At 37.4% G+C, this 24285-nt stretch overlaps 1 protein-coding gene across 6 annotated transcripts in view; it reads left to right on the top strand.

Moving 5' to 3' along the window:
- Positions 1 to 24285, top strand: part of NUP62CL (nucleoporin 62 C-terminal like) — a 102769-nt gene that overhangs the window by 51982 nt on the left and 26502 nt on the right. For 3 of the 6 annotated variants that reach the window (XR_011463205.1, XR_011463206.1, XR_011463207.1), the window contains 7 exons: positions 4235 to 4391; positions 6243 to 6426; positions 6684 to 6733; positions 6874 to 7005; positions 10214 to 10325; positions 21305 to 22263; positions 23513 to 23579. Coding sequence is in view for 2 of the 6 variants with exons in the window: in XM_070365864.1 (XP_070221965.1) it covers positions 4235 to 4391; positions 6243 to 6426; positions 6684 to 6733; positions 6874 to 7005; positions 10214 to 10325; positions 23513 to 23579 (702 nt within the window). In the remaining 4 variants the exon portion in view is untranslated. The remainder of the gene's footprint in view (positions 1 to 4234; positions 4392 to 6242; positions 6427 to 6683; positions 6734 to 6873; positions 7006 to 10213; positions 10326 to 21304; positions 22264 to 23512; positions 23580 to 24285) is intronic. The other 3 variants (XR_011463208.1, XM_070365864.1, XM_070365865.1) reach the window with 3 other exon arrangements.

Raw genomic sequence — 24285 nt, 5'->3', positions numbered from 1 at the left:
TCGTGTCCTACTCTTTGCAACCCCATGGACTGGAGCCCACCAGGCTCCTCTGTCCATGGAATTCTCCAGGCAGGAATACTTAAATGGGTAGCCATTCCCTTCTCCAGGGGATCTTCCCAACCCAGGAATCAAACACAGGTCTCCTGCATTGCAGGCAGGTTCTTTACCATCTGAGTCACCAAGGAAGCCCCTAGTTATCCATTGCCTATTACCTATAGTTATCCATTGACTGTTACCTATTGTGAGCTGGGTGGTTAGAGGTCAGTTACTACTTAAACCTATCATTTAAGTTAGACTCCACTTTAGGGAAGTGTTGTTTGTTTTCACTTTAAAAAGTTTACTTAGGGCTGAAATGAATCTTTCTTCAAACCTGTCATAAGCTAAAAGTCAGCCCCTCTTAAGTTTAAAGTAATTATTCATAAATGGAGATGTACACCATCTTTTGCATGACCAACACTTAACTGAGTTTCTACTGTGTATTTGGCTAACTGGCCATCCTATGAGCATTATGAAGGGTATGGCTTGAGAACTTTTTAAGTTATTGTATTTACAAAAAAAATGTAACACATAGTTTCCCTTATAAAATGCTGAACAAAAAATTGATTCTTTCAGTCCTGGGTTGAGTCAGTGAAGTATGAATTTGCAAGCTCTTTGATGACTCTGCCGTACCTCACCCCCACCTAAGTCTTCAAATTCCTTCCTGCATACTGGCACCACTGCTACAAGCCCATGTATCTACCATTGCCTTGTGTTGTTAACCCACCTCCCATCAGATATGTTTCAACTCAGTACACCCAGCCCAGAGTTGTTTTTTTCCCTACTCACCTTTCTTTCTCCCCAAGTATATTTACTTGCTCAGATTCATCTCACAAATTAGCCCTGTAGGGCAGCTCTCAGATATCTGGGTCTGTAAATCTATCACTGTTTGGGATTGTTTTCTGTCCTAGATATAATCAGCAAGTTTTAAGAGAAGCTTGTTTGTTGTCAGTCTCATCTTTTGCATGAGTCTTAAGAAAGTGAATCTAAAGTGAGTCTTAAGAAGTGAGTAATGCTGTCCATTCCTAGCATGAGGTACATAGTTGTTGATCAGACAGGATAGGAAAATTGAATTGTGGGGTCTTTTAAAGGATGGCCTCACTATTTTAGGCTTCCCAGGTGGTGCAGTGGTAAAGAATCCACCTGCCAGTGCAGGAGATGCAGGAGATGTGGTTCGATCCCTGGGTCAGGAAGATCCCCTGGAGGAGGAAATGGCAACCCACTTCAGTATTCTTGCCTGGAGGATACCATGGACAGGGGAGCCTGGTGGATTACATACAGTCCATGGGATGTCAAAGAGTTGGACACTACTGAGCACACTGAGCATAGCACATTGAGCACTCACTTTGTTATGTATTGATTTTTAAGATGATCAGAATGAGATTTATTTAAATGTAAATCCAAATTTGTTATGTAATTATTTTCTATTATTTATAGAACAGTGCTTTCCTTTTAGTACACAGATAACATGGAGTTGACTCGTATTTAGTTTTGACCAGAGCTGTAACTTGTAAAATCAGACTGTGATAGAATCTTTATTCTCAAAACTATTGCTTCTTTTGGAATTAGTTGAAATATTATTGTCATTTTAATATTGTCTACTATGACAGAGCTAATTTATACCTTTTAAAAATACCATAAAATAAGGAATAAAAAAAGACTATATAAAAAAGTTTAAAATAATCATACTATTTTTTATGACTTGATTCCTTTGTGTTTAGACTGACAGGTATTAATTTTCCTGAAGGTATCACACAGCATCTTTGGAGAGGCATTGATTTATGTTAATTTCTTTGTTTAGTGGTAGTGATGGTAGTTGCTTTTCTAAATATTACAGAAACCATATACACATGCATACATACATATATCACACACTCTAGAGGGAACAGTATGGTTCTTTCCTTAACAGCCTTTTTTCCAAACACATACAAACATACACTAAATGTGTTTGTTGTTGTTGTTGTTGTTTTCAAAAAATGGGATACACACACTTAATCTTAGAATTTGCCATTTTCTTAAGTATATATTATCTTTGGACATCTGTCCATGTCAGGAAATGCTGACTTAAAAAAATAAAAAAACTTCTTTGGGTGAAGATAAGCTCCTTTACAAGAAAGACTTGTGTTCTTCTTGATGGTTTATCTGTTTTTCTGTCTTGAATGTAGTAATTATACAATGTTAGAATGATTAATCAGTAAAGGGGGGGTCTTGATAATGGCATTAATTTTCAGCATTTCTGAAGAAGGAATTCTTTTCAGATCAGGTTTTTTATTCTTAGATGAAGAAGGTGATGACTTGTGTCAGTAAAGAATGCTATGTGGGATCTAGTCTGTAATCTCTGCAGTGTTTTAAATGATGATGACCCCAGAGATCTTTGGTATTTGGGCATGATCTTCTCTTGCCCATTCCACTTTCTAACACAAAGAATGGGAGAATTATTATAAGGATCCTTGTGGCCAAAAGGGAAATGAAATCTTGTGGAAAGCTAATACAGGTATTATCATGGCAATGAACTTTAAGGAAATTAGAATTTAGAAGTTGTTTTAAAGTCAGCTTTAGGGACCTCCTGAATTTAATGTTGCATAAACATAATTTAGCCATTCTCCTTTTGTCTTTTTTAAAATCTTTTTTAACTTCTTTTTGGTTTCTCTACCCCTTTTTCTGCCATACTATTTTAGCTTATTTTTAATTTTGACTTGCTCATGACTCTTTAATTTTACTTCTCGTTTTCCCTCTGTCAGTCCTTTCAGCTCCCCTCTGTTTATTGTCTGATTCTTTCTACATGTTTGGAAATATTTCCAAATTTCTGCTTAGAGTCTGATGCTTTCCATATTTCTGGAAATACTTCCATATTTTTACCTGCCATCTGATTCTTTCCACAGTTCTAAATTTTTGAAACTGAGATTTTGACCCATCTTTTATCCCTGTTTGGCTAGAGCTTTTTGTGCCAGACCCTCTCATAGGCTGCCAGTAGTGTAGATGCCCACCCTTGTGATCTAGGATCAAAGGATAGAGTTTTAGTAACTCTATCCTTCCCCATGTTTATTGCCCACTTCTCTTCTACCTGTAGTTCTCTCTTAGTTTTCTGAACTTTTATGTCAGTTTTGGTTCCTTCTTACACAATGAGCACTTAACAAACAATGCACAAAACAGTGGGGCTTTTAACTATAATACTGGCTAAGATGTATGCCAATTATGAGCTATGGTGTAGAGAAGCAGCAGTCTTCCCTACTGATAGGAGTACAAATTGGCAATATTTTTTTGACAGGGGAATTTGGAAAGAAATAATTACAATTTAGAGCATGCTGACCCTTTGGTCTAGCAATTTCATTTCTAGGATTAATTACACAGATGTATTCAAGTAAGTATGCAAGGTTAGAGATGTACAGAGATTTTGTGTAAGATTGCAATTATTCTTCTCTTCAAAGTTTAGCAGAACTTACCAGTGAGGTTGGATGTGAGAGTTGGACTGTGAAGAAAGCTGAGTGTCAAAGAATTGATGCTTTTGAACTGTGGTGTTGGAGAAGACTCTTTGGAGTCACTTGGACTGCAAGGAGATCCAACCAGTCCATTCTAAAGGAGATCAGTCCTGGGTGTTCATTGGAAGGACTGATGCCTCAAACTCCAATACTTTGGCCACCTCATGCAAAGAGTTGACTCGTTGGAAAAGACCCTGATGCTGGGAGGGATTGAGGGAAGGAGGAGAAGGGGACTGACTACAGAGAATGAGATGGCTGGATGGCATCACTGACTCGATGGACATGAGTTTGAGTGAACTCCGGGAGTTGGTGATGGACAGGGAGGCCTGGCATGCTGCAATTCATGGGGTTGCAAAGAGTCAGACATGACTGAGTGACTGAACTGAACTGAATGAACCAGTGAGGTTATCTGGGTCTGGAGTTTTCTTTATGGGAAGAGTTTAGAGGATTGATTCAATTTCTTTAATGGTTATAGGTCTGGTTAGGTTATAAATTTTATTTTTCTACACATTTATCCAAGATTTTCAGTTTTTAGCAGGAAGCTTAATCCAGGTAACTGGCCTGCCATATATTATAACAATGTTGAGTTAAAACCCATTACAACTTTGAATTCAAATTCACATTAAAAAGCACTTCTATGGTTTTTTTATCCTGAATGATCAAGTGCTGAGTTTTAAAATTTCTTACTTATTATTAACATTATACACTTCATTTTCCAGCTATAGCATCAACCACCACTACCACCACTGTTACCACCACCACCACTACTACTGCCACTAGTAGCTTTACCTTGAACCTAAAACCACTGACATCAATTGGGATTAATAACACTGTTCCAGTCAGCATTACATCTATACCTTTTACTCCGACTGTTAAGTAAGTATTCATTTGAAAATTTGTATCAGTTTCATTTTATTTGTCATACACAAGACATAGTTTGCTTGTATATCTTTAGAATAGTGTTTGAAAGTTAGGTAAATGACTCAGAGTCAAGGAGCAGTTAGAGAAAGGCTTTCTGTTTCTTAGAAGTTGAACAACTAAAAGGATACTTTTGTCTTCTGAATATCATTATAATACAATTATTACTGTTGCGAATAATAGATAATATTTATTATGTGATTACTATATGTTGAGCAATATGACAGTGCTTTACACAAACATCATATCATTTAATCCTCACAATAACTTTATGAGTTAGGTACTATTTTGTTCTCACTTTATAGATGAGGAAACTAGACCACATTAAGATTTTATAATCTGCCTCTGGTCATATACTTGGTAATGGTTGAGCCAGGATTAAAATTCAGGCAGTCAAGCTCTAGAGCCTGAATTCTTATAATTTATGCCAGTTTGGGGCTATTATGAGTAAAGCTGCTATGAACATTTGTGTACAGGATTTTGGTGAACCTGGGCTTCTCTGGTAGCTCAGATGGTGAATCTTCCTGCAATGCAGGAGACCCAGGTTCAATCCCTGGGTCGGGAAGATCCCCTGAAGAAAGGAATGACTACCCATTCCAGTATTCTTGCCTGGAGAATTCCATGGACAGAGGATCCTTTGGGGCTATGGTCCATGGGGTTGCAAAGAGTCGGACTTGACTGAACAACTAACACTTTTGGTGAACCTAACTCTCATTTCTCTGTACAGCCCATCTGTACAGTTACTGGGTGGTATGGCAGTTGCAAGTTTAGTTTTTAAGGAAATTGCTATAAATTTTTTCCAGAGTGGCTGTGCCATTTTACCTCTCCAACAACAATGTATGAGAGATCCAGCTTGTCCATATTCTCACCAGGATTTGGTATTGTCACTATTTTTTCATTTTTGTTGTTCAGTTGCTCAGTTGTGTCCGACTCTTTGCCACCCCATGGACTGCAGCCTGCCAGGTTTCCCTGTCCTTCAGTCTCTCCCAGAGTTTGCTCAAACTCATGTCCAATGAGTCGGTGATGCCATCCAGCCATCTTATCCTCTGTTGCCCCCTTCTTCTCCTACCCTCAATCTTTACCAGCATCAGGGTCTTTTCCAGTATTCAACTCTGCATCAGATGGCCAAAGCATTGGAACTTCAGCTTCCAGTATCAGCCCTTCCAATGAATATTCAAGGTTGATTTTCTTTAGGATTGACTTGTTTGATCTCTGCAGTCCAAGGGACTCTCAAGAGTCTTCTCCAGCTCATAGTAGTTTTAATATGCATTCCCCTGATGACTAATGATGTTGGACATCTTTTTATATGTTTATTTCCCATCTGCATATCCTCTTTGATGAAGTGTCTGTTCATACCTTTTGTCCATTTCTACTTGAATTTTGTTTTTACTAAGTTTTGAGAGTTTTATATATTCTAGATACCTGCCCTTTGTCAGATATGTGGTTTATGAACAGTTTTTTCTAACTCTGTAATTAAAGAGTGTTTCACCAAACAAAACTTAATTGACAAGGTCTGATTTATCACTTTTTCCTTTAATGAATGTGCTTTTAGTGTCAAGTTTAAGAACTCTTTGCCTAGATTCCAAAGATTTTCTCCTAATTTTTTTCTGAAAGATTTATCGTTTTACATTTGCTGTATTTCCTTAGGATAACTTCCAGAGACTTTGAATGGTTGTTTTTGAAATAATCTTTACCAGTTTTGGTGGTTTTGTTAGGGAGCAGGTTGGAGAAATGTCTGTAAAATGTGATATTTTTTCCTCTAAGTTCTTCTGTGTTATACTTTTAAAAATCTGATCATACTTTGGAAAGTATGATCATCCGATCATACTGTATCCTTTTTAGTGCAATCATAACTCCTGTGATGACATATGGTCAGCTGGACGGTCTGGTAAACAAATGGAACCTTGAGTTAGAGGATCAAGAGAAATACTTTCTTCACCAGGCCACCCTGGTCAATGCTTGGGACTATACATTGATGGAGAATGGTGAGAAGGTAAGAAGATGTTCTCATTAATTTACCTGCATTGTATAAGTATTTTCTGATGAACACAGGAAAATAGACCCATGTTTCATGGTTAATTTTTCTTTTCAATATTAGTGATAAACTTAAAAATATTTTCCTTAGGTAATAAGTGCCCTGAATTAGGAACTCTTTCATACTTGAAGTGTATATTACAAAATAAATATTGCCTTACAGTTACAATATAAATTCAAATATTTATACTATTATATTCTTATTTTCCTTTATAGATAACTGCTTTACATGGAGAAGTAGAAAAAGTGAAACTGCATCAGAAAAGGTAGAACCTTAGCTTCCCTAGGTTGGAAGATTAAAGATCTATGTCTTTGTCTGGTTGTTTTTCCTTGTTATGGTTTACTGACATTTATTGTGTCACTCAAAATTCGTTTCATCAGCCTTTCTATTGACTTTTTTTTCCAGGCTGGAACAAGAATTGGATTTTATCCTGTCACAGCAGAGGGAACTGGAAGATCTCTTTATCCCTTTGGAGGAGTCTCTAAAGGACCATAGTGGGTCTGTTTATCCACAGTATATAGATGAGCATGAGAAGACGTAAGTAACTAAAGATTGAGGAATAGGGCAGGTCTTAGCTACTAAACAAAGATAAAAATGACTTTGAAGGCAGGGAATAAAAATTGGGAGAAAAGTGCAAGTTCTGGTAGTTGCCATTTATCAACTTATTTGATTGCTGTTTATATTTTCAGGATGCTTGAAAGTGAAGTAGTCATTCTGGCAGTTTTGTTTTGTAGCATTTTGTAAACTGTTATTAATCTCAGGATTAGACATGACCACTGTTAAGTTTTTATATTTGTCAAGTTTGTTCTTAAATTAGAAATACAAATTTTATGTGTGTGGTATCATGATATTACAGAATATTTATGACCTCCTATTTATACTGACTCTTTTAAACCTAATGTTGATGCGATTGCTTCAGTGATAAGTCCATTTCTTATTTTAAAGGAAATTTGTTAATCTAGGCGCAGACTGTGTGGCTTTTAAACATTGAATGGTTTTGTCGATGTCTTAGATTGAATATATTTTATTTGTGTGTGATTTGGTCTTTACCTGAATATATTTTATTTGTGTGTGATTTGGTCTTTACCTGAATATATTTTATTTGTGTGTGATTTGGTCTTTACCTGAATATATTTTATTTGTGTGTGATTTGGTCTTTACCTTTGGTCAATATATTGCCAATATTCCCACAGTAACTTTATTTCTTTAGAACTGAGATTTGGTAATAAGGCCAAATTATAAAATGTTATTAGAAGAACATGTATGAATGTGCTACGTAAACTAAATCTGATTGATTTTATGAATGGCTTATTAGTGAATTAAGACTGAGCTTATTTTTTAAAACCTTGCAAGTTAACTTTTTGTAGATGTATTAAATGTGGTAAGTACAGCTAATCTGTATGAACTCTAGCTCTCTGTTTCTTCTATTGTATTTCAGCCTTTGTGAATCTTTTCATTTCACTGATTATCCTATGCATTCTATCATTTTCTTGGAAACAGAGTTACATTTTCAGCCATGTGATCCTACCTGTAGGTTGAAGAAACACTCACTTCAATTCAGTTCAGTCGCTCAGTCGTGTCCGACTCTTTGTGACCCCATGAATCATAGCACGCCAGGCCTCCCTGTCCATCACCAACTCCCGGAGTTCACTCAAACTCATGTCCATCGAGTTGGTGATGCCCTCCAGCCATCTCATCCTCTGTCGTCCCCTTCTCCTCCTGCCCCTAATCCCTCCCAGAATCAGGGTCTTTTCCAATGAGTCGGTTCTTCACATCATATGACCAAAGTATTGGAATTTGAGCTTCAGCATCAGTCCTTCCAATGAACACCCAGGACTGATCTCCTTTAGAATGGACTGGTTGGATCTCCTTGCAGTCCAAGGGACTCTCAAGAGTCTTCTCCAACACCACAGTTCAAAAGCATCAATTATTTGGTGCTCAGCTTTCTTCACAACCCAACTCTCACATCCATGCATGCCCACTTGAAAAACCATAGCCTTGACTAGATGGACCTTTGTTGGCAAAGTAATGTCTCTGCTTTTTAATATGCTATCTAGGTTGGTTATAACTTTGTTCCAATAAGTAAGTGTCTTTTAATTTCATGGCTGCAGTCACCATTTGCAGTGATTTTGGAGCCCAAAAAAATAAGGTCTGGCACTGTTTCCCCATCTATTTGCCATGAAGTGATGGGACCAGATGCCATGATCTTCGTTTTCTGAATGTTGAGCTTGAAGCCAACTTTTTCACTCTCCTCTTTCACTTTCATCAAGAGGCTTTTTAGTTCCTCTTCACTTTCTGCCATAAGGGTGGTGTCATCTGCATATCTGAGGTTATTGATATTTCTCCTGGCAATCTTGATTCCAGCTTGTGCTTCATCCAGCCCACCGTTTCTCATGATGTACTCTGCATAGAAGTTAAATAAGCAGGGTGACAATATACAGCCTTGACGTACTCCTTTTCCTATTTGGAACCAGTCTGTTGTTCGATGTCCAGTTCTAACGTTGCTTCCTGATCTGCATATTCTTTCTGATTGCTTTTAGGTAGTCAGATTTATATTGCATTGGAATCTTTACTAGAATCTTCAACAATCTAGGCAGCCAATTATCTATAAGTAGTTTGGGACAGAAAGGCAGTAGTTACAAATAAATTTAATTGAATTATTTAGTCTTTATAGACAAAGGTCCCTCTAGTCAAGACTATGGTTTTTCCAGTAGTCATGTATGGATGTGAGAGATAGACTATAAGGAAAGCTGAGTGCTGAAGAATTGATGCTTTTGAACCATGGTGTTGGAGAAGACTCTTGGGAGTCCCTTGGACTGCAAGGAGATCCAACCATTCCATCCTAAAGGAAATCAGTCCTGAATATTCATTGGAAGGACTGATGCTGAAGCTGAAACTCCAGTACTTTGGCCACTCGATGGGAAGTACTGACTCATTTGAAAAGACCCTGATACTGGGAAAGATTGAAGGTGGGAAGAGAAGGGGACGACAGAGGACAAGATGATTGGATGGCATCACCGACTCGATGGACATGAGTTTGGGTAAACTCCAGGAGTTGGTGATGGACAGGGAGGCCTGGTGTGCTGCAGTCTATGGGGTTGCAAAGAGTCAGATATGACTGAGCAACTGAACTGAACCAAACTGAACTGATAGACATTGAAAAATCCTTTGCTCACTTTAATTCTCATAAACATATTCATTGACTAGGTTAACTGTGTGTGTGTACACACACAAATACTTGGGATGGAAATCTTGAGAATTTAGCCAAATAATCGACTTGTTGTGAACTCAACAGATTTTTCTGACTTTGATTGTTATGAGTCTCATTTCTTAAAATATCTTTTCTTGGATGATGGTATGTATTTGTATGAGATTTTACTTTGAAAATTTATGTATTCAAAATTGTTGCAGACATCTCAGCATTTCTTAAAATCACTAAACACCAAAATAACTTCTCATATAACTAAGTAACCTATGGATTTATTCTGATATCTAATAGGTGAGGTAATGGGTGACTGTAAAAATGGCAAAGTGCATAAAAGCCTTCATCTATGTAGTCTTTTTAGAATATAGTCGTGAATGTTACATCCATAAAAATGTGCTGTTAGTCGTAACGGAGACACAGTGAGAAGATAGGGGAACGAGGGCAAATTCAATTGGCAGTATCATTCTTTGTATGTCAGTAACAGTGCATAGTGGAGAAAACATTTTTTTGTTAATCCCTTTATTTTACCTTCCTTTTCAGTTACAAGTTTGCAGAAAATGTAGATGCTCAGATGAAACAAATGACCCAAGATCTCAAGGACATCATTGAGTACCTGAATATATTTGAAAGTCCTGCTGACTCTACTGACCTGGTGTGTTAACTGCTTTATCTATTTAGACAACCAAAATTTAGTATGAAATTAGCATTCTGTTGTTCCTTTACCTAGTCACCTTCTCCTGTCCTCTATAGTGTTCCTTACATGCCTCCAGAGGTGCGAAGTTTTGGGTGTAGTTAGTGGAGCAGGAAATATTCAGGAGCACAAAAAGGTTGTGAGTTTTTTGTGATTATTTCCAGGAGGGTAAAAAAATTAATGGTCTCCCAAAATTTTCAGGGTTTTCTTTCTGTTCTTCCAATAAGTATGTCTCTATTCTAATTTTTCTATTCACTTACTCATTAGCTAGTTTATTTGCCCTTTTACATATTCATCTACATGTTGATATAATTGTGAGTATATGTGTGTATATATACATACACATGTTCTGAGTCTTGTAGGTATATCCAGGCAATCCTTAATTTATAATTAGCTTATATTTTAAAAGTTCAAAATGTCAACTACTCAAGACTTACAGTATATTTTTCCATAGAAATTTTAAGTATAGTTATTAGGTTTCCACCTGCCTTGTGGAATCCTAGTTAATTCATAATGTAAATTTATTATAACATGAGAAAATACAGCCGAGGCTCCAGTTAGAGAGTTGAGATGTTTTAAATTGATTTGGTGGTAAGAAAAGATTGATTTATTTTCCTTTATCTATACTCTAATTAAAGAACTTATTTCCTCTGCCTTTCCCTATTGTCTTAGTAGCTACATGGAGCCCTTTTCCCCACTCCCACCCCATGACAGTAATGGTAAGAGAAGTCTCCTGTTGTGGGAGCTCAGGCTGTACTTTCTTTTTTTGTCTTTTTTTGAATACAAATTTATTTATTTTAATTGGAGGCTAATTACTTTACAATATTGTATTTGTTTTGCCATACATCAACATGAATCCACCACGGGTGTACACATGTTCCCCATTCTGAACCTCCCTCCCACCTCCCTCCCCAAACCATCCCTCTGGGTCATCCCAGTGCACCAGCCTCGAGCATCCTGTATCATGCATCAAACCTGGACTGGCGATTCATTTCACATATGATATTATACATGTTTCAATGCCATTCTCCGAAATCATCCCACCCTCGCCCTCTCCCACAGAGTCCATAAGACTGTTCTATATATCTGTGTCTCTTTTGCTGTCGCATACAGGGTTATCATTACCATCTTTCTAAATTCCATATATATGTGTTAGTATACTGTATTGGTGTTTTTCTTTCTGGCTTACTTCACTCTGTATAATAGGCTCCAGTTTCATCCACCTCATTAGAACTGATTCAAATGTATTCTTTTTAATGGCTGAGTAATACTCCATTGTGTCTATGTACTACAGCTTTCTTATCCATTCATCTGCTGATGGACATCTAGGTTGCTTCCATGTCCTGGCTATTATAAACAGCACTGTGATGAACATTGGGGTACACATGTCTCCTTCAATTCTGGTTTCCTCGGTGTGTATGCCCAGAAGTGGGATTTCTGGGTCATAAGGCAGTTCTATTTCCAGTTTTTTAAGGACTCTCCACACTGTTCTCCATAGTGGCTGTACTAGTTTGCATTCCCACCAACAGTGTAAGAGGGTTCCCTTTTCTCCACACCCTCTCCAGCATTTATTGCTTGCAGACTTTTGGATCGCAGCCATTCTGACTGGCGTGAAATGGTTTTGTGGTTTTGATTTGCATTTGCATTTTATTTGCATTTCTCTGATAATGAGTGGTATTGAGCACCTTTTCATATGTTTGTTAGCCATCTGTATGTCTTCTTTGGAGAAATCTCTGTTTAGTTCTGTGGCCCATTTTTTGATTGGGTCGTTTATTTTTCTGGAATTGAGCTGCAGGAGTTGCTTATATATTTTTGAGATTAGCTGTTTGTCAGTTGCTTCATTTGCTATTATGTTCTCCCATTCTGAAGGCTGTCTTTTCACCTTGCTTATAGTTTCCTTTGTTGTGGAGAAGCTTTGAAGTTTAATTAGGTCCCATTTGTTTATTTTTGCTTTTATTTCCAATATTCTGGGAGATGAGTCATAGAGGATCCTGCTGTGATGTATGTCGGAGAATGTTTTGCCTATGTTCTCCTCTAGGAGTTTTATAGTTTTTGGTCTTACATTTAGATCTTTAATCCATTTTGAGTTTATTTTTGTGTATGGTGTTAGAAAGTGTTCTAATTTCATTCTTTTACAAGTGGTTGACCAGTTTTCCCAGCGCCACTTGTTAAAGAGATTGTCTTTTCTCCATTGTTTATTCTTGACTCCTTTGTCAAAGATAAAGTGTCCATAGGTGCGTGGATTTATCTCTGGGCTTTCTATTTTGTTCCATTGATCTATATTTCTGTCTTTGTGCCAGTACCATACTGTCTTGATGACCGTGGCCTTGTAGTAGAGCCTGAAGTCAGGCAGGTTGATTCCTCCAGTTCCATTCTTCTTTCTCAAGATTGCTTTGGCTATTCAAGGTTTTTTGTATTTCCATACAAATTGTGAAATTGTTTGTTCTAGCTCTATGAAAAATACCATTGGTAGCTTGATAGGGATTGCGCTGAATCTAGGAAATGGCAACCCACTCCAGTGTTCTTGCCTGGAGAATCCCAGGGTCGGGGGAGCCTGGTGGGCTGCCGTCTATGGGGTAGCACAGCGTCAGACACGACTGAAGTGACTTCGCAGCAGCAGCAGCATTGAATCTATAGATTGCTTAGGGTAGTATACTCATTTTCACTATATTGATTCTTCCAATCCATGAACATGGTATATTTCTCCATCTATTAGTGTCCTCTTTGATTTCTTTCACCAGTGTTTTATAGTTTTCTATATATAGGTCTTTAGTTTCTTTAGGTAGATATATTCGTAAGTATTTTATTCTTTTCGTTGCAATGGTGAATGGAATTGTTTCCTTAATTTCTTTATTTTCTCACTATTAATGTATAGGAATGCAAGGGACTTCTGTGTGTTGATTTTATATCCTGCAACTTTACTAAATTCATTGATTACCTCTAGTAATTTTCTGGTGGAGTCTTTAGGGTTTTCTATATAGAAGATCATGTCATCTCCGAACAGTGAGAGTTTTTACTTCTTCTTTTCCAATATGGATTCCTTTTATTTCTTTTTCAGCTCTGATTGCTGTGGCCAAAACTTCCAAAACTATGTTGAATAGAAATGGTGAGAGTGGGCACCCATGTCTTGTTCCTGACTTTAGGGGAAATGCTTTCAATTTTTCACCATTGAGGATAATGTTTGTTGTGGGTTTGTCATATATGGCTTTTAATATGTTGAAGTATGTTCCTTCTATTCCTGATTTCTGGAGAGATTTTATCATAAATGGATGTTGAATTTTGTCAAAGGCTTTGTCTGCATCTATTGAGATACTCATATGGCTTTTATTTTTCAATTTGTTAATGTGGTGTATTACATTGATTGATTTGCGGATATTGAAGAATCCTTGCATCCCTGAGATAAAGCCCACTTCGTCATGATGTATGATATTTTTCATATGTTGTTGGACTCTGTTTGCAATAATTTTATTAAGTATTTTTGCATCTATGTTCATCAGTGTTATTGGCCTGTAGTTATCTCTCTTTCTGGCATCTTTGTCTGGTTTTGGTATTAGGGTGATGGGGGCCTCATAGAATGAGTTTGAAAGTTTACCTTCCTCTGCAATTTTCTGGAAGAGTTTGAGTAGGATAGGTGTTAGCTCCTCTCTAAATTTTTGGTGTAATTCAGCTGCAAAGCCATCTGGACCTGGGCTTTTGTTTGCTGGAAGATTTCCGATTACAGTTTCAATTTCCGTGCTTGTGATGGGTTTGTTAATATTTTCTATTTCTTCCTGGTTCAGCTTTAGAAAGCTGTACTTTTCTAAGAATTTGTCCATTTCTTCCAAGTTGTCCGTTTTATTGGCATATAATTGCTGATAGTAGTCTCTTATGATCCTTTGTATTTCCGTGTTGTCTGTTGTGATCTCTCCATTTTCATTTCTAATGTTATTGATTTGATTTTTCTCCCTTTGTTTCTTGATGAGTCTGGCTAATGGTTTGTCAATTTTATTTATCCTCTCAAAGAACCAGCTTCTGGCTCTGTTGATTTTTGCTATGCTCGCTTTTGTTTCTTTTGCATTTATTTCTGCCCTAATTTTTAAGATTTCTTTCCTTCTACTAACCCTGGGGTTCTTCATTTCTTCTTTTTCTAGTTGCTTTAGGTGTAGAGTTAGGTTATTTATTTGATTTTTTTCTTGTTTCTTGAGGTATGCCTGTATTGCTATGAACCTTCCCCTTAGCACTGCTTTTACAGTGTCCCACAGGTTTTGGGTTGTGTGTTTTCATTTTCATTCGTTTCTATGCATAATTTGATTTCTTTTTTGATTTCTTCTGTGATTTGTTGGTTATTCAGCAGCGCGTTGTTCAGCCTCCGTATGTTGGCATTTTTTAACAGTTTTTCTCCTGTAATTGAGACCTAATCTTACTGCATTGTGGTCAGAAAAGATGCTTGGAATGATTTCTATTTTTTTGAATTTACCAAGGCTAGATTTATGGCCCAGAATCTGATCTGTCCTGGAGAAGGTTCCGTGTGCGCTTGAGAAAAAGGTGAAATTCATTGTTTTGGGATGAAATGTCCTATAGCTATCAATTAGGTCTAACTGGTCTATTGTATCATTTAGTTTGTGTTTCCTTGTTAATTTTCTGTTTAGTTGATTTATCCATAGGTGTGAGTGAAGTATTAAAGTCTCCCACTAATATTGTGTTATAGTTAATTTCCCCTTTCATACTTGTTAGCATTTGCCTTACATATTGCGGTGCTTCTATGTTGGGTGCATATATATTTATAATTGTTGTATCTTCTTCTTGGATTGATCCTTCGATCATTTTGTAGTGTCCTTCTTTGTCTCTTTTCACAGCCTTTGTTTTAAAGTCTATTTTATCTGATATGAGTATTGAAACTCCTGCTCTCTTTTGGTCTCTATTTGCATGGAATATCTTTTTCCAGACCTTCACTTTCAGTCTGTATGTGTCCCTTGTTTTGAGGTGGGTGTCTTGTAGACAACATATATAGGGGTCTTGGGGTTTTTTTTTAATTTAAATTTATTTATTTTAATTAGAGGCTAATTACTTTACAATATTGTATTCGTTTTGCCATACATCAACATGAATCCACCATGGGTGTACACGTGTTCCCAGTCCTGAACCCCCTCCCATCTCCCTCCCCATACCATCCCTCTGGGTCATCCCAGTGCACCAGCCTCAAGCATCCTGTATCCTGCATCAAACCTGGACTGGCGATTCGTTTCTTATATGATATTATACATGTTTCAATGCCATTCTCCCAAATCATCCCACCCTCTCCCTCTCCCACAGAGTCCAAAAGACTGTTCTTTACATTTGTGTCTCTTTTGCTGTCTTGGTTTTGTATCTATTCAGCCAGTCTTTGTCTTTTGGTTGGGGCATTCAACCCATTTATGTTTAAGGTAATTATTGATAAGTATGATCCCATTGCCATTTACTTAATGGGTTCGAGTTTATACACCCTTTCTGTGTTTCCTGTCTAGAGGAGATCCTTTAGCATTTGTTGGAGAGCTGGTTTGGTGGTGCTGAATTCTCTCAGCTTTTGCTTGTCTGTAAAGCTTTTGATTTCTCCTTCATATTTGAATGAGATCCTTACTGGGTACAGTAATCTGGGCTATAGGTTATTTTCTTTCATCACTTTAAGTATATCTTGCCATTCCCTTCTGGCTTGAAGAGTTTCTATTGAAAGATTAGCTGTTGTCCTTTTGGGAATCCCCTTGTGTTATTTGTTGTTTTTCCCTTGCTGCTTTTAATATTTGTTCTTTGTGTTTGATCTTTGTTAATTTGATTAATATGTGTCTTGGGGTGTTTTGCCTTGGATTTATCCAGTTTGGGACTCTCTGGGTTTCTTGGACTTGGGTGATAATTTCCTTCCCCATTTTAAGGAAGTTTTCTACTATTATCTCCTCAAGTATTTTCTCATGGTCTTTCTTTTTGTCTTCTTCTTCTGGGACTCCTATGATTCGAATGTTGGGGCATTTAACATTGTCCCAGAGGTCTCTGAGATTGTCCTCATTTCTTTTCATTTGTTTTTCTTTTTTCTTTTCTGATTCATTTATTTCTAACATTCTATCTTCTACTTCACTAATCCTCTCTTCTGCCTCCATTATTCTACTATTTGTTGCCTCCAGAGTGTTTTTTATCTCATTTATTGCATTATTCATTATATATTGACTCTTTTTTATTTCTTCTATGTCCTTGTTAAACTTTTCTTGCATCTTCTCAATCCTTGTCTCTAGGCTATTTATCTGTGATTCCATTTTGGTTTCAAGATTTTGGATCATTTTCACTATTGTTATTTGGAATTCTTTATTAGGTAGATTCCCTATTTCTTCCTCTTTTGTTGGGTTTGGTGGGCATTTATCCTTTTCCTTTACCTGCTGGGTATTCCTCTGTCTCTTCATCTTACTTATATTGCTGAGTTTGGGGTGGCCTTTCTGTATTCTGGAAGTTTGTGGAGTTCTTTATTGTGGAATTTCCTTGCTGTGGGTGGGTTTGTATGGGTGGCTTGTCAAGGTTTCCTGGTTAGGGAAGCTTGTGTCAGTGTTCTGGTGGATGGAGCTGGATTTCTTCTCTCTGGAGTGAAATGACATGTCCAGTAATGAGTTATGAGATGTCAGTGGGTTTGGAGTGACTTTGGGAAGCCTGTATATTGAAGCTCAAGGCTGTGTTCCTGTGTTGCTGGAGAATTTGTGTGGTAAGTCTTGTTCTGGAACTTGTTGGCCCTTGGGTGGTGCTTGGTTTCAGTGTAGGTATGGAGGCGTTTGATGAGCTCCTGTCGATTAATGTTCCCTGGAATCAGGAGTTCTCTGGTGTTCTCAGGATTTGGATTTAAGCCTCCTGCTTCTGGTTTTCAGTCTTATTTTTACAGTAGCCTCAAGACTTCTCCATCTATACAGCACCATTGATAAAACGTCTAGGTTAAAGATGAAAAGTTTCTCCACAGTGAGGGACACACAGAGAGGTTCACAGGGTTACATGGAGAAGAGAAGAGGGAGGAGGGAGATAGAGATGACCAGGATGAGATGAGGTGAAATCAAAAGAGGAGAGAGCAAGGTAGCCAGTAATCACTTCCTTATGTGCACTCCACAGTCTGGACCACTCAGAGATGTTCACAGAGTTACACAGAGAAGAGAAGAGGGAGGAAGGAGACAGAGGTGGCCAGGAGGATAAAGGGGGGAATCAAAAGGAGAGAGACAGATCCAGCCAGTAATAAGTTCCCTAAGTGTTCTCTACCATCTGTAACACACAAAGAGATTCACAGAGTTGGGTAGAGATTCACAGAGTTGGGTAGAGAAGAGAAGAGGGAGGGAGGAGATAGAGGCAACCTGGTGGAGAAAAAGGAGAGTCCAAAGGGGGAGAGAGCATTCAAGCCAGTAATCTCACTCCCAAGTAAAAATGGGTACTGAAGATTGGGTTCTTAAAGGTACAAAATTGATCCGAAATACCAAAAAGCCAAGATTAAAAGTCTAGAGTAGAAGTTGGATTTTCAAAAATACAATATTAACAACAAAAAAAATAATAAAGTCACAAGAACTATAATATATATATATGAAGATTGCTTTAAAAAATAGGGTCTCTTTTTTTTTGCAAAGTAACAGTAGGTTATAAAAATGAAAATTAAAGGAGTAATAGAGGACTTAAAATTAAAAAATTTAAAAAATAAAAATTAAAGAATGATAGGAAAAATAGTAAAAATATATGTAGGACTTTTTCTGGTGTTGTGGACAGTGTGGAGTCAGTTCATTTTCAGATAGTTCCTTGATCTGGTTTATATTTCTCAAGATCTATAGGCCCCTTCCTATGTAGTCGGTACTATCTACAGGGTTTTAATCTATTGCACCTGTCACTTCCAAGGAGGGTCCCTCTGTTTTAGCTTCTTCTGTTTGCTGGTCTCTTCAGTGTCTAATTTCTACCCTGACTCAAGGGGGCAGTGGTGGACACTTTTTTAGGCTCACTTGTTCAGTCGTGCTGTGGGGAGGGAGGGACGCTGCAAACAAATAACACTGGTGCATGCTTGCAGTGTCTTGGCCACACTGGGTTTTCCCCCACTCAAGGCGTGTGTGCTTTCCCTGTCTACACTGCTTAGGCTCTAGGTTGCTCTGCCGGGAACTGTCCGAGGCCGGCCCTGGGTTGTATGCACTTCCCAGGTCTAAGCTGCTCAGGTTCAGGTACTCGGGTGGTCCTCAGAGGGGCAAACTCAGTTGGGCCTGCGTTTTGTGCCCTTCCCAGATCCAAGCAGCTCAGGTGACCAGGTGTTTGCTGAGCACGGTCACTGTGACTTATCACCTCCCCTGTCCCTGCCGCTCAGTTTTCTGGGTGTACAACTGACACACCTTCTCAGGCGGATGTTGACCGTCCAGAATTCCAAGAAGTCTTAGTTAGCAATGAAGCCTGCTTGCAGTTTGGTAGATAATGCATCTCTGGGGCCTCAGTTGCCCCCTTCCGGCTCTGGCTGCCCTCGCCTGCCTGTCACCAGAGGGGGATAGGCCGGTCTGCAGGCGGCTAGCTCTGCTCAGTCCTTTGTTCTGTGAGCGGGCCTGACGGTATCTTAGGTTATGGCTTTTCTCGTAGCTCTAGTCAGTCCTTTGTTCTGTGACCGGGTCTGGTGGTGTCTTAGGTTAGGTATTTTCATGTGGTAGCTATCCCACAGTCTGGTTTGCTAGCCCAAGTTAGTTCCCTCAGATTGCCCTCGGGGCATTCAGGCCCGGTCCTTATTCTAAGCAATGCAGCCCTCGCCTCCCTGCCCAGCCCCCACTTGCTAGTGGCGGGTGCAGGCGTCTGCGCTGCTTCTCCACTGGGGGAGTTACCGTTGGGCACGTAATCTGTGGGGTTTAATTATTTATTTATTTTTCCTCTCAGTTGTGTTGCCCTCTGTGGTTCCAAGGCTCACCACAGACTCGGCAGTGAGAGTGTTTCCTGGTGTTTGGAAACTTCTCTCTTTTTTAAGACTCCCTTCCCGGGACGGAGTTCCATCCCTACCTCTTTTGTCTCCCTTTTTATCTTTTATATTTTTTCCTACCTCCTTTCGAAGACAATGGGCTGCTTTTCTGGGTGCCTGATGTCCTCTGCCAGCATTCAGAAGTTGTTTTGTGGAATTTTCTCAGTGTTCAAATGTTCTTTTGATGAATTTGTGGGTGAGAAAGTGGTCTCCCCATCCTGTTCCTCCACCATCTTAGGACCGCCCCCCCCAGACAGTTGTTTATATAACATTTTACTAGCTTTTTTAATTAGAAGGAGACAGCATGGTATAGTTGAGAAAATACTAGAATTTTATTTAAGTCACTTAATCTAAGTCTTGGACCCTTTTGTAGAATGTCAAGGGTGGACTAAATGATCTTGAATTTTCCTCCAACTATAAAAATTTGCTATTCTCTACTTCAAGTGAATCTAAAATTGAACAAAAACAAATATAAATTAGTCTGAGTTTACACATGCTACCATCTTCCTGCAAGAGTTAACATTACAGACCTTCTTTTTAGTGAAAGATTAGATCACCATTGTGATTCCAAAATTCAAGATTGTTTTGTCATAGAACTTTGATGCATAAATAAATACATATAGATTTAGACATAAGGCAGAGCTGATGTCTTGTCTCTATCTTGAATTAATGTAAGATAAGTGTTCTAAACAGAGTACGTGAAAGGAAACTGTAATCCTATCCTTATTCTTTATCTCTACTAAGCCTTGGATTGTTTTATTTTGTTTTAGTAGTAGGGAGTAAATGATTTGAGTCTTGCATTTCTGTTTTTCCTGGCAAGAGTGATTGAGATGTTTAAGATGAGTGAATGCAAGGATAATTGCTTCTTGATAGCAGGACAAAAGTAGCAAGAAATCAGCAACAATTCATCTCTTTTCTCAGATAGCATAAATCATTGGACAGGAAGCAGAGAAAACATTTGCTGACCAATAAAATTCTTGTAGATAATTAATTATAACCAGATCAACAAAGCCTTATTACTGTAGGCCAATACACTAGGGTAGAAAAATAGCAAGTGTGTTCAACAATATTCACAGTGATGGGATTTACTTGTTTATTTTTACCATATTCAGGGGGACATAGGAAAGACCACTTACTTTCTGGAATTTTTATCAAACAAGTTTATATTATGGTATATGATATTCAGCCATAGATTTTTATAAAATTTCATTGTTCCTACTACAAATCTTATTTCTGTTTGTTATATTAATATACACTAAATCTGTTATTTTTATTACATACCACTTAAGTGTGGTAACATTTTCGTTTCTCCTTGTTTTTCCATATTATCCTGGACTTTGCCAGTATATTTGTCTATTTGTCAAAATTATTCTAACATTTTTAAAAGGATTAGTATTTTTGTTACAAAATAAATACATATGCTTATTCAATGTGTTCAGCTTAGAAAATATGAGAATCTGTAAAGAAAATTAAATCCCCTGTGTTACCAGTATTCTGCTAATACATTAGTATATTTCTTTCAAGTATTTTTGCTATACAGGTAAAAATACTTATTTTCTTTTAAATGGTATTGGAAACACATCTATATAAAGTTTTGGATTCTGTCTTCATTTAATATTCTTTCATGGTATTTTTCGCAAATTTTAACCATTCTTTGAAAATATGGTTATAATAACTGTATAATATTTCATTAGAGATGACTTTACCATAATATATTCAATTATTTTTTATTGATGGAGATATTGTTGCAAAATTTTACCATTTTGAAATTAACCTGGTGTATGTTTAGATCTCATTATTTCTTCTGGACAGATTTCTAGAAGTAGAGTATACTGAGTTAAAAGGTAAGACTTTGATGTGAAAGTCACTCAATCGTGTCCAACTCTTTGTGACCCCATGGACTGAATTCTCTAGGCCAGAATATGGGAGTGGATAGCCTAACCCTTGTCCAGGGGATCTTCCCAACCCAGGAATTGAATCTAGGTCTCCTGCATTGCAGACGGATTCTTTACCAGCTGAGCCACAAGGGAAGCCCAAGAATACTGGAGTAGATAGCCTGTCCCTTCTCCAGAGGATCTTCTCAACCCAGGAATCGAACCAGGGTCTCTTTCATTGCAGGCAGATTCTTTACCAGCTGAGCTACCAGGGAAACCCTGATAGCTCAGGGTTTGATATATATTTATAAATATAAATATTTGATATATATACACACATATATATATATCAGAATTCTGATATATATATAATATATATTATTTGATATATATCATAGTTTGATATATATATATATATATAAGACTTTGATATCTATTGCAAAAATTTACATTTTGAAGGGCTGGGTCAATTTATATTATCATAGGCTGTGTATGAATGTACCTATTTTCCACACACACTTGACAACTGAATATTACCACTTATTAAAAATTGATGATTTGGGAATCTTGCTGTTTGAGATAACATGGATGGACCTTGAGAGCATTATGCAAAGTAAAATAAGTCAGTTAGAGAAAGACAAATACCATATTATCTCACTTATATATGGAATTTTTGAAAACAAAAAACTAAAACTAAACCAAGCTTGGACTGCAAGGAGATCCAACCAGTCCATTCTGAAGGAGATCAACCCTGGGTGTTCTTTGGAAGGAATGATACTAAAGCTGAAACTCCAGTACTTTGGCCACCTCATGTGAAGAGTTGATTCATTGGAAGAGACTCTGATGCTGGGAGGGATTGGGGGCAGGAGGAGAAGGGGACGACAGAGGATGAGATGGCTGGATGGCATCACTGACTCGATGGACATGAGTCTGAGTGAACTCCGGGAGTTGGTGATGGACAGGGAGGCCTGGCGTGCTGCGATTCATGGGGTCGCAAAGAGTCGGACACAACTGAGCGACTGAACTGAACTGAAACCAAGCTCATAAATACCCAGAACAGATTGGTGATTGCCAGAGGATGGAGGTGAGTGGTGGGCAAAATGGCTGAAGGGAGTCAAAAGGTACAAACTTCTAGTTACAAAATGAAAAAACCATGGTAGCTACAGTTAATAATACTATATTACATATTTGAAAATTCCTAAAAGAATAGATTGGGAAAGTCCTTATCACAAGAAAAAAATTTTTTGTAACTGTATGGTGAATGTTAACTAGACTTAATGTGGTAGTCATTCCATAATATATATGAATATCAGATCATTATTGTATACACCTGAAACTAATATAATGTTATATGTATCAATTATACCTCAATTTAAAAAGTTAGTTTGGTTGATAAAAGGTCATATTTTAAAAGTTTTATATGAATTTCTTGTTCTGTCAAATGTCTCTTAATGTTCTTTACTTATTTTTGTACTATAGAAGTTAGGTGTTTTTTTTTTACTGAATTATAGGAATTGAATTCTTGACAGTTGAAATAGGTTGAACTAATATATGAACATTACAAATATAAAATAGCAAAAAAACCCATGCAATTAATACTTAGCATATTCTCAGTAAATTTCTTATCAGAAGAAATGTAAATAACTTCCCTAATTTCATTTTTTATGTTTATTTTTTGTTTACCATATCAGAATAATCATAATCTAAGAATCCTTTGTGGCTTTTTTGTGTGTTTGTTTGTTTTTCCAGTTTTTTAAATTTAATTTTTAGTTGAAAGATAATTGCTTTACAGAACAGTTTTTTATTTTATTTTATTTTTTGGTTATTCAAAATTTTATTTTATTTTAATATAAATTTATTTATTTCAATTGGAAGCTAATTAGTTTACAATATTGTAGTGGTTTTTGCCATACATCAACATGAATCAGCCATGGGTGCACATGTGTTCCCCATCCAGAACCCCCTCCCACCTCCCTCCCCATCTCATCCCCCAGGGTCATCCCAGCACACCAGCCCTGAGCACCCTGTCTCATGCATTGCACCTGGACTGGCGATCTGCTTCACATATGATAATGTATATGTTTCAACACTACCCTCTTAAATCATCCCACCCTCGCCTTTTCCCACAGAGTCCAAAAGACTGTTCTTTACATCTGTGTCTCTTTTGCTGTCTTGCATACAGGGTTATCATTACCATCTTTCTAAATTCCATATATAAGCATTAGTATACTGTATTGGTGTTTTTCTTTCTGACTTACTTCACTCTGTATAATAGGCTCCAGTTTCATCCACCTCATTAGAACTTATTCAAATGCGTTCCTGTGTGTTTTTAGCTCCAGTGGATCTGCAGAATTCTGAATGTTCATTTGGACTTTCTACAGTGGATTAATCATACTTCAGGTGGGAGTTTATTTGTACCCCAAGTTATCTGTAAGTAGAAAATGTGATACAAGTCAGATTTTGTGCACCATGACCACACTCAAATAAGAGCTCAGTTGTAAGAGTACTATTTAACACGTGTTATGTCTGTATTAATTCTGAGGAACTGTAATTGCTTATTTTTATAAAATGAAATATAGGAAGGATAAACTAGAAACTAATGAAAGTAGGGGGTGTTTAGGAATGGAGTGGAGAAGGTAGGAATGGAAACAGGACTTTTCTGGGTATGCCTTTTTATACAGTTTTGGCTTCTGGACCATGTAAAAGTTTAAATATTCAAAAATTAAAATTAAACCAAAAATAATGGGAAGAAAGACAAATGCTAAAACTGAATACAAAATGAAACCAAACAAACCTGTGTAACTAATTTATAACATAAATATGCAGTTCAGATAACTTTTGTACATTGTGTTTTTGATCGTGCATCCTTACTAGGATGTAATCTTAATGATAAAAAGAACTACAAAGAAATCTTAAGCTTTCTTAATAAGTTTATCATTAGTTTCAGGATGATGCTATATATTACATATGTGTATGCTTGCTAAGTCACTTCAGTCGTGTCCCACTCTTTGAAACCCTATGGACTGTAGCCCACCTGGCTCCTTTATCCATGGGATTCTCCAGGCAAGAATACTGGAGTGGATTGCCATACCCTCCTCCAGGGGAT

The sequence above is a fragment of the Bos mutus genome, chromosome X (assembly GCF_027580195.1).
Source record: "Bos mutus isolate GX-2022 chromosome X, NWIPB_WYAK_1.1, whole genome shotgun sequence".
Lineage (NCBI taxonomy): Eukaryota > Metazoa > Chordata > Mammalia > Artiodactyla > Bovidae > Bos > Bos mutus.
Note: the sequence above shows the minus strand (reverse complement) of the source record. Positions and strands in the feature narration are given on the sequence as shown.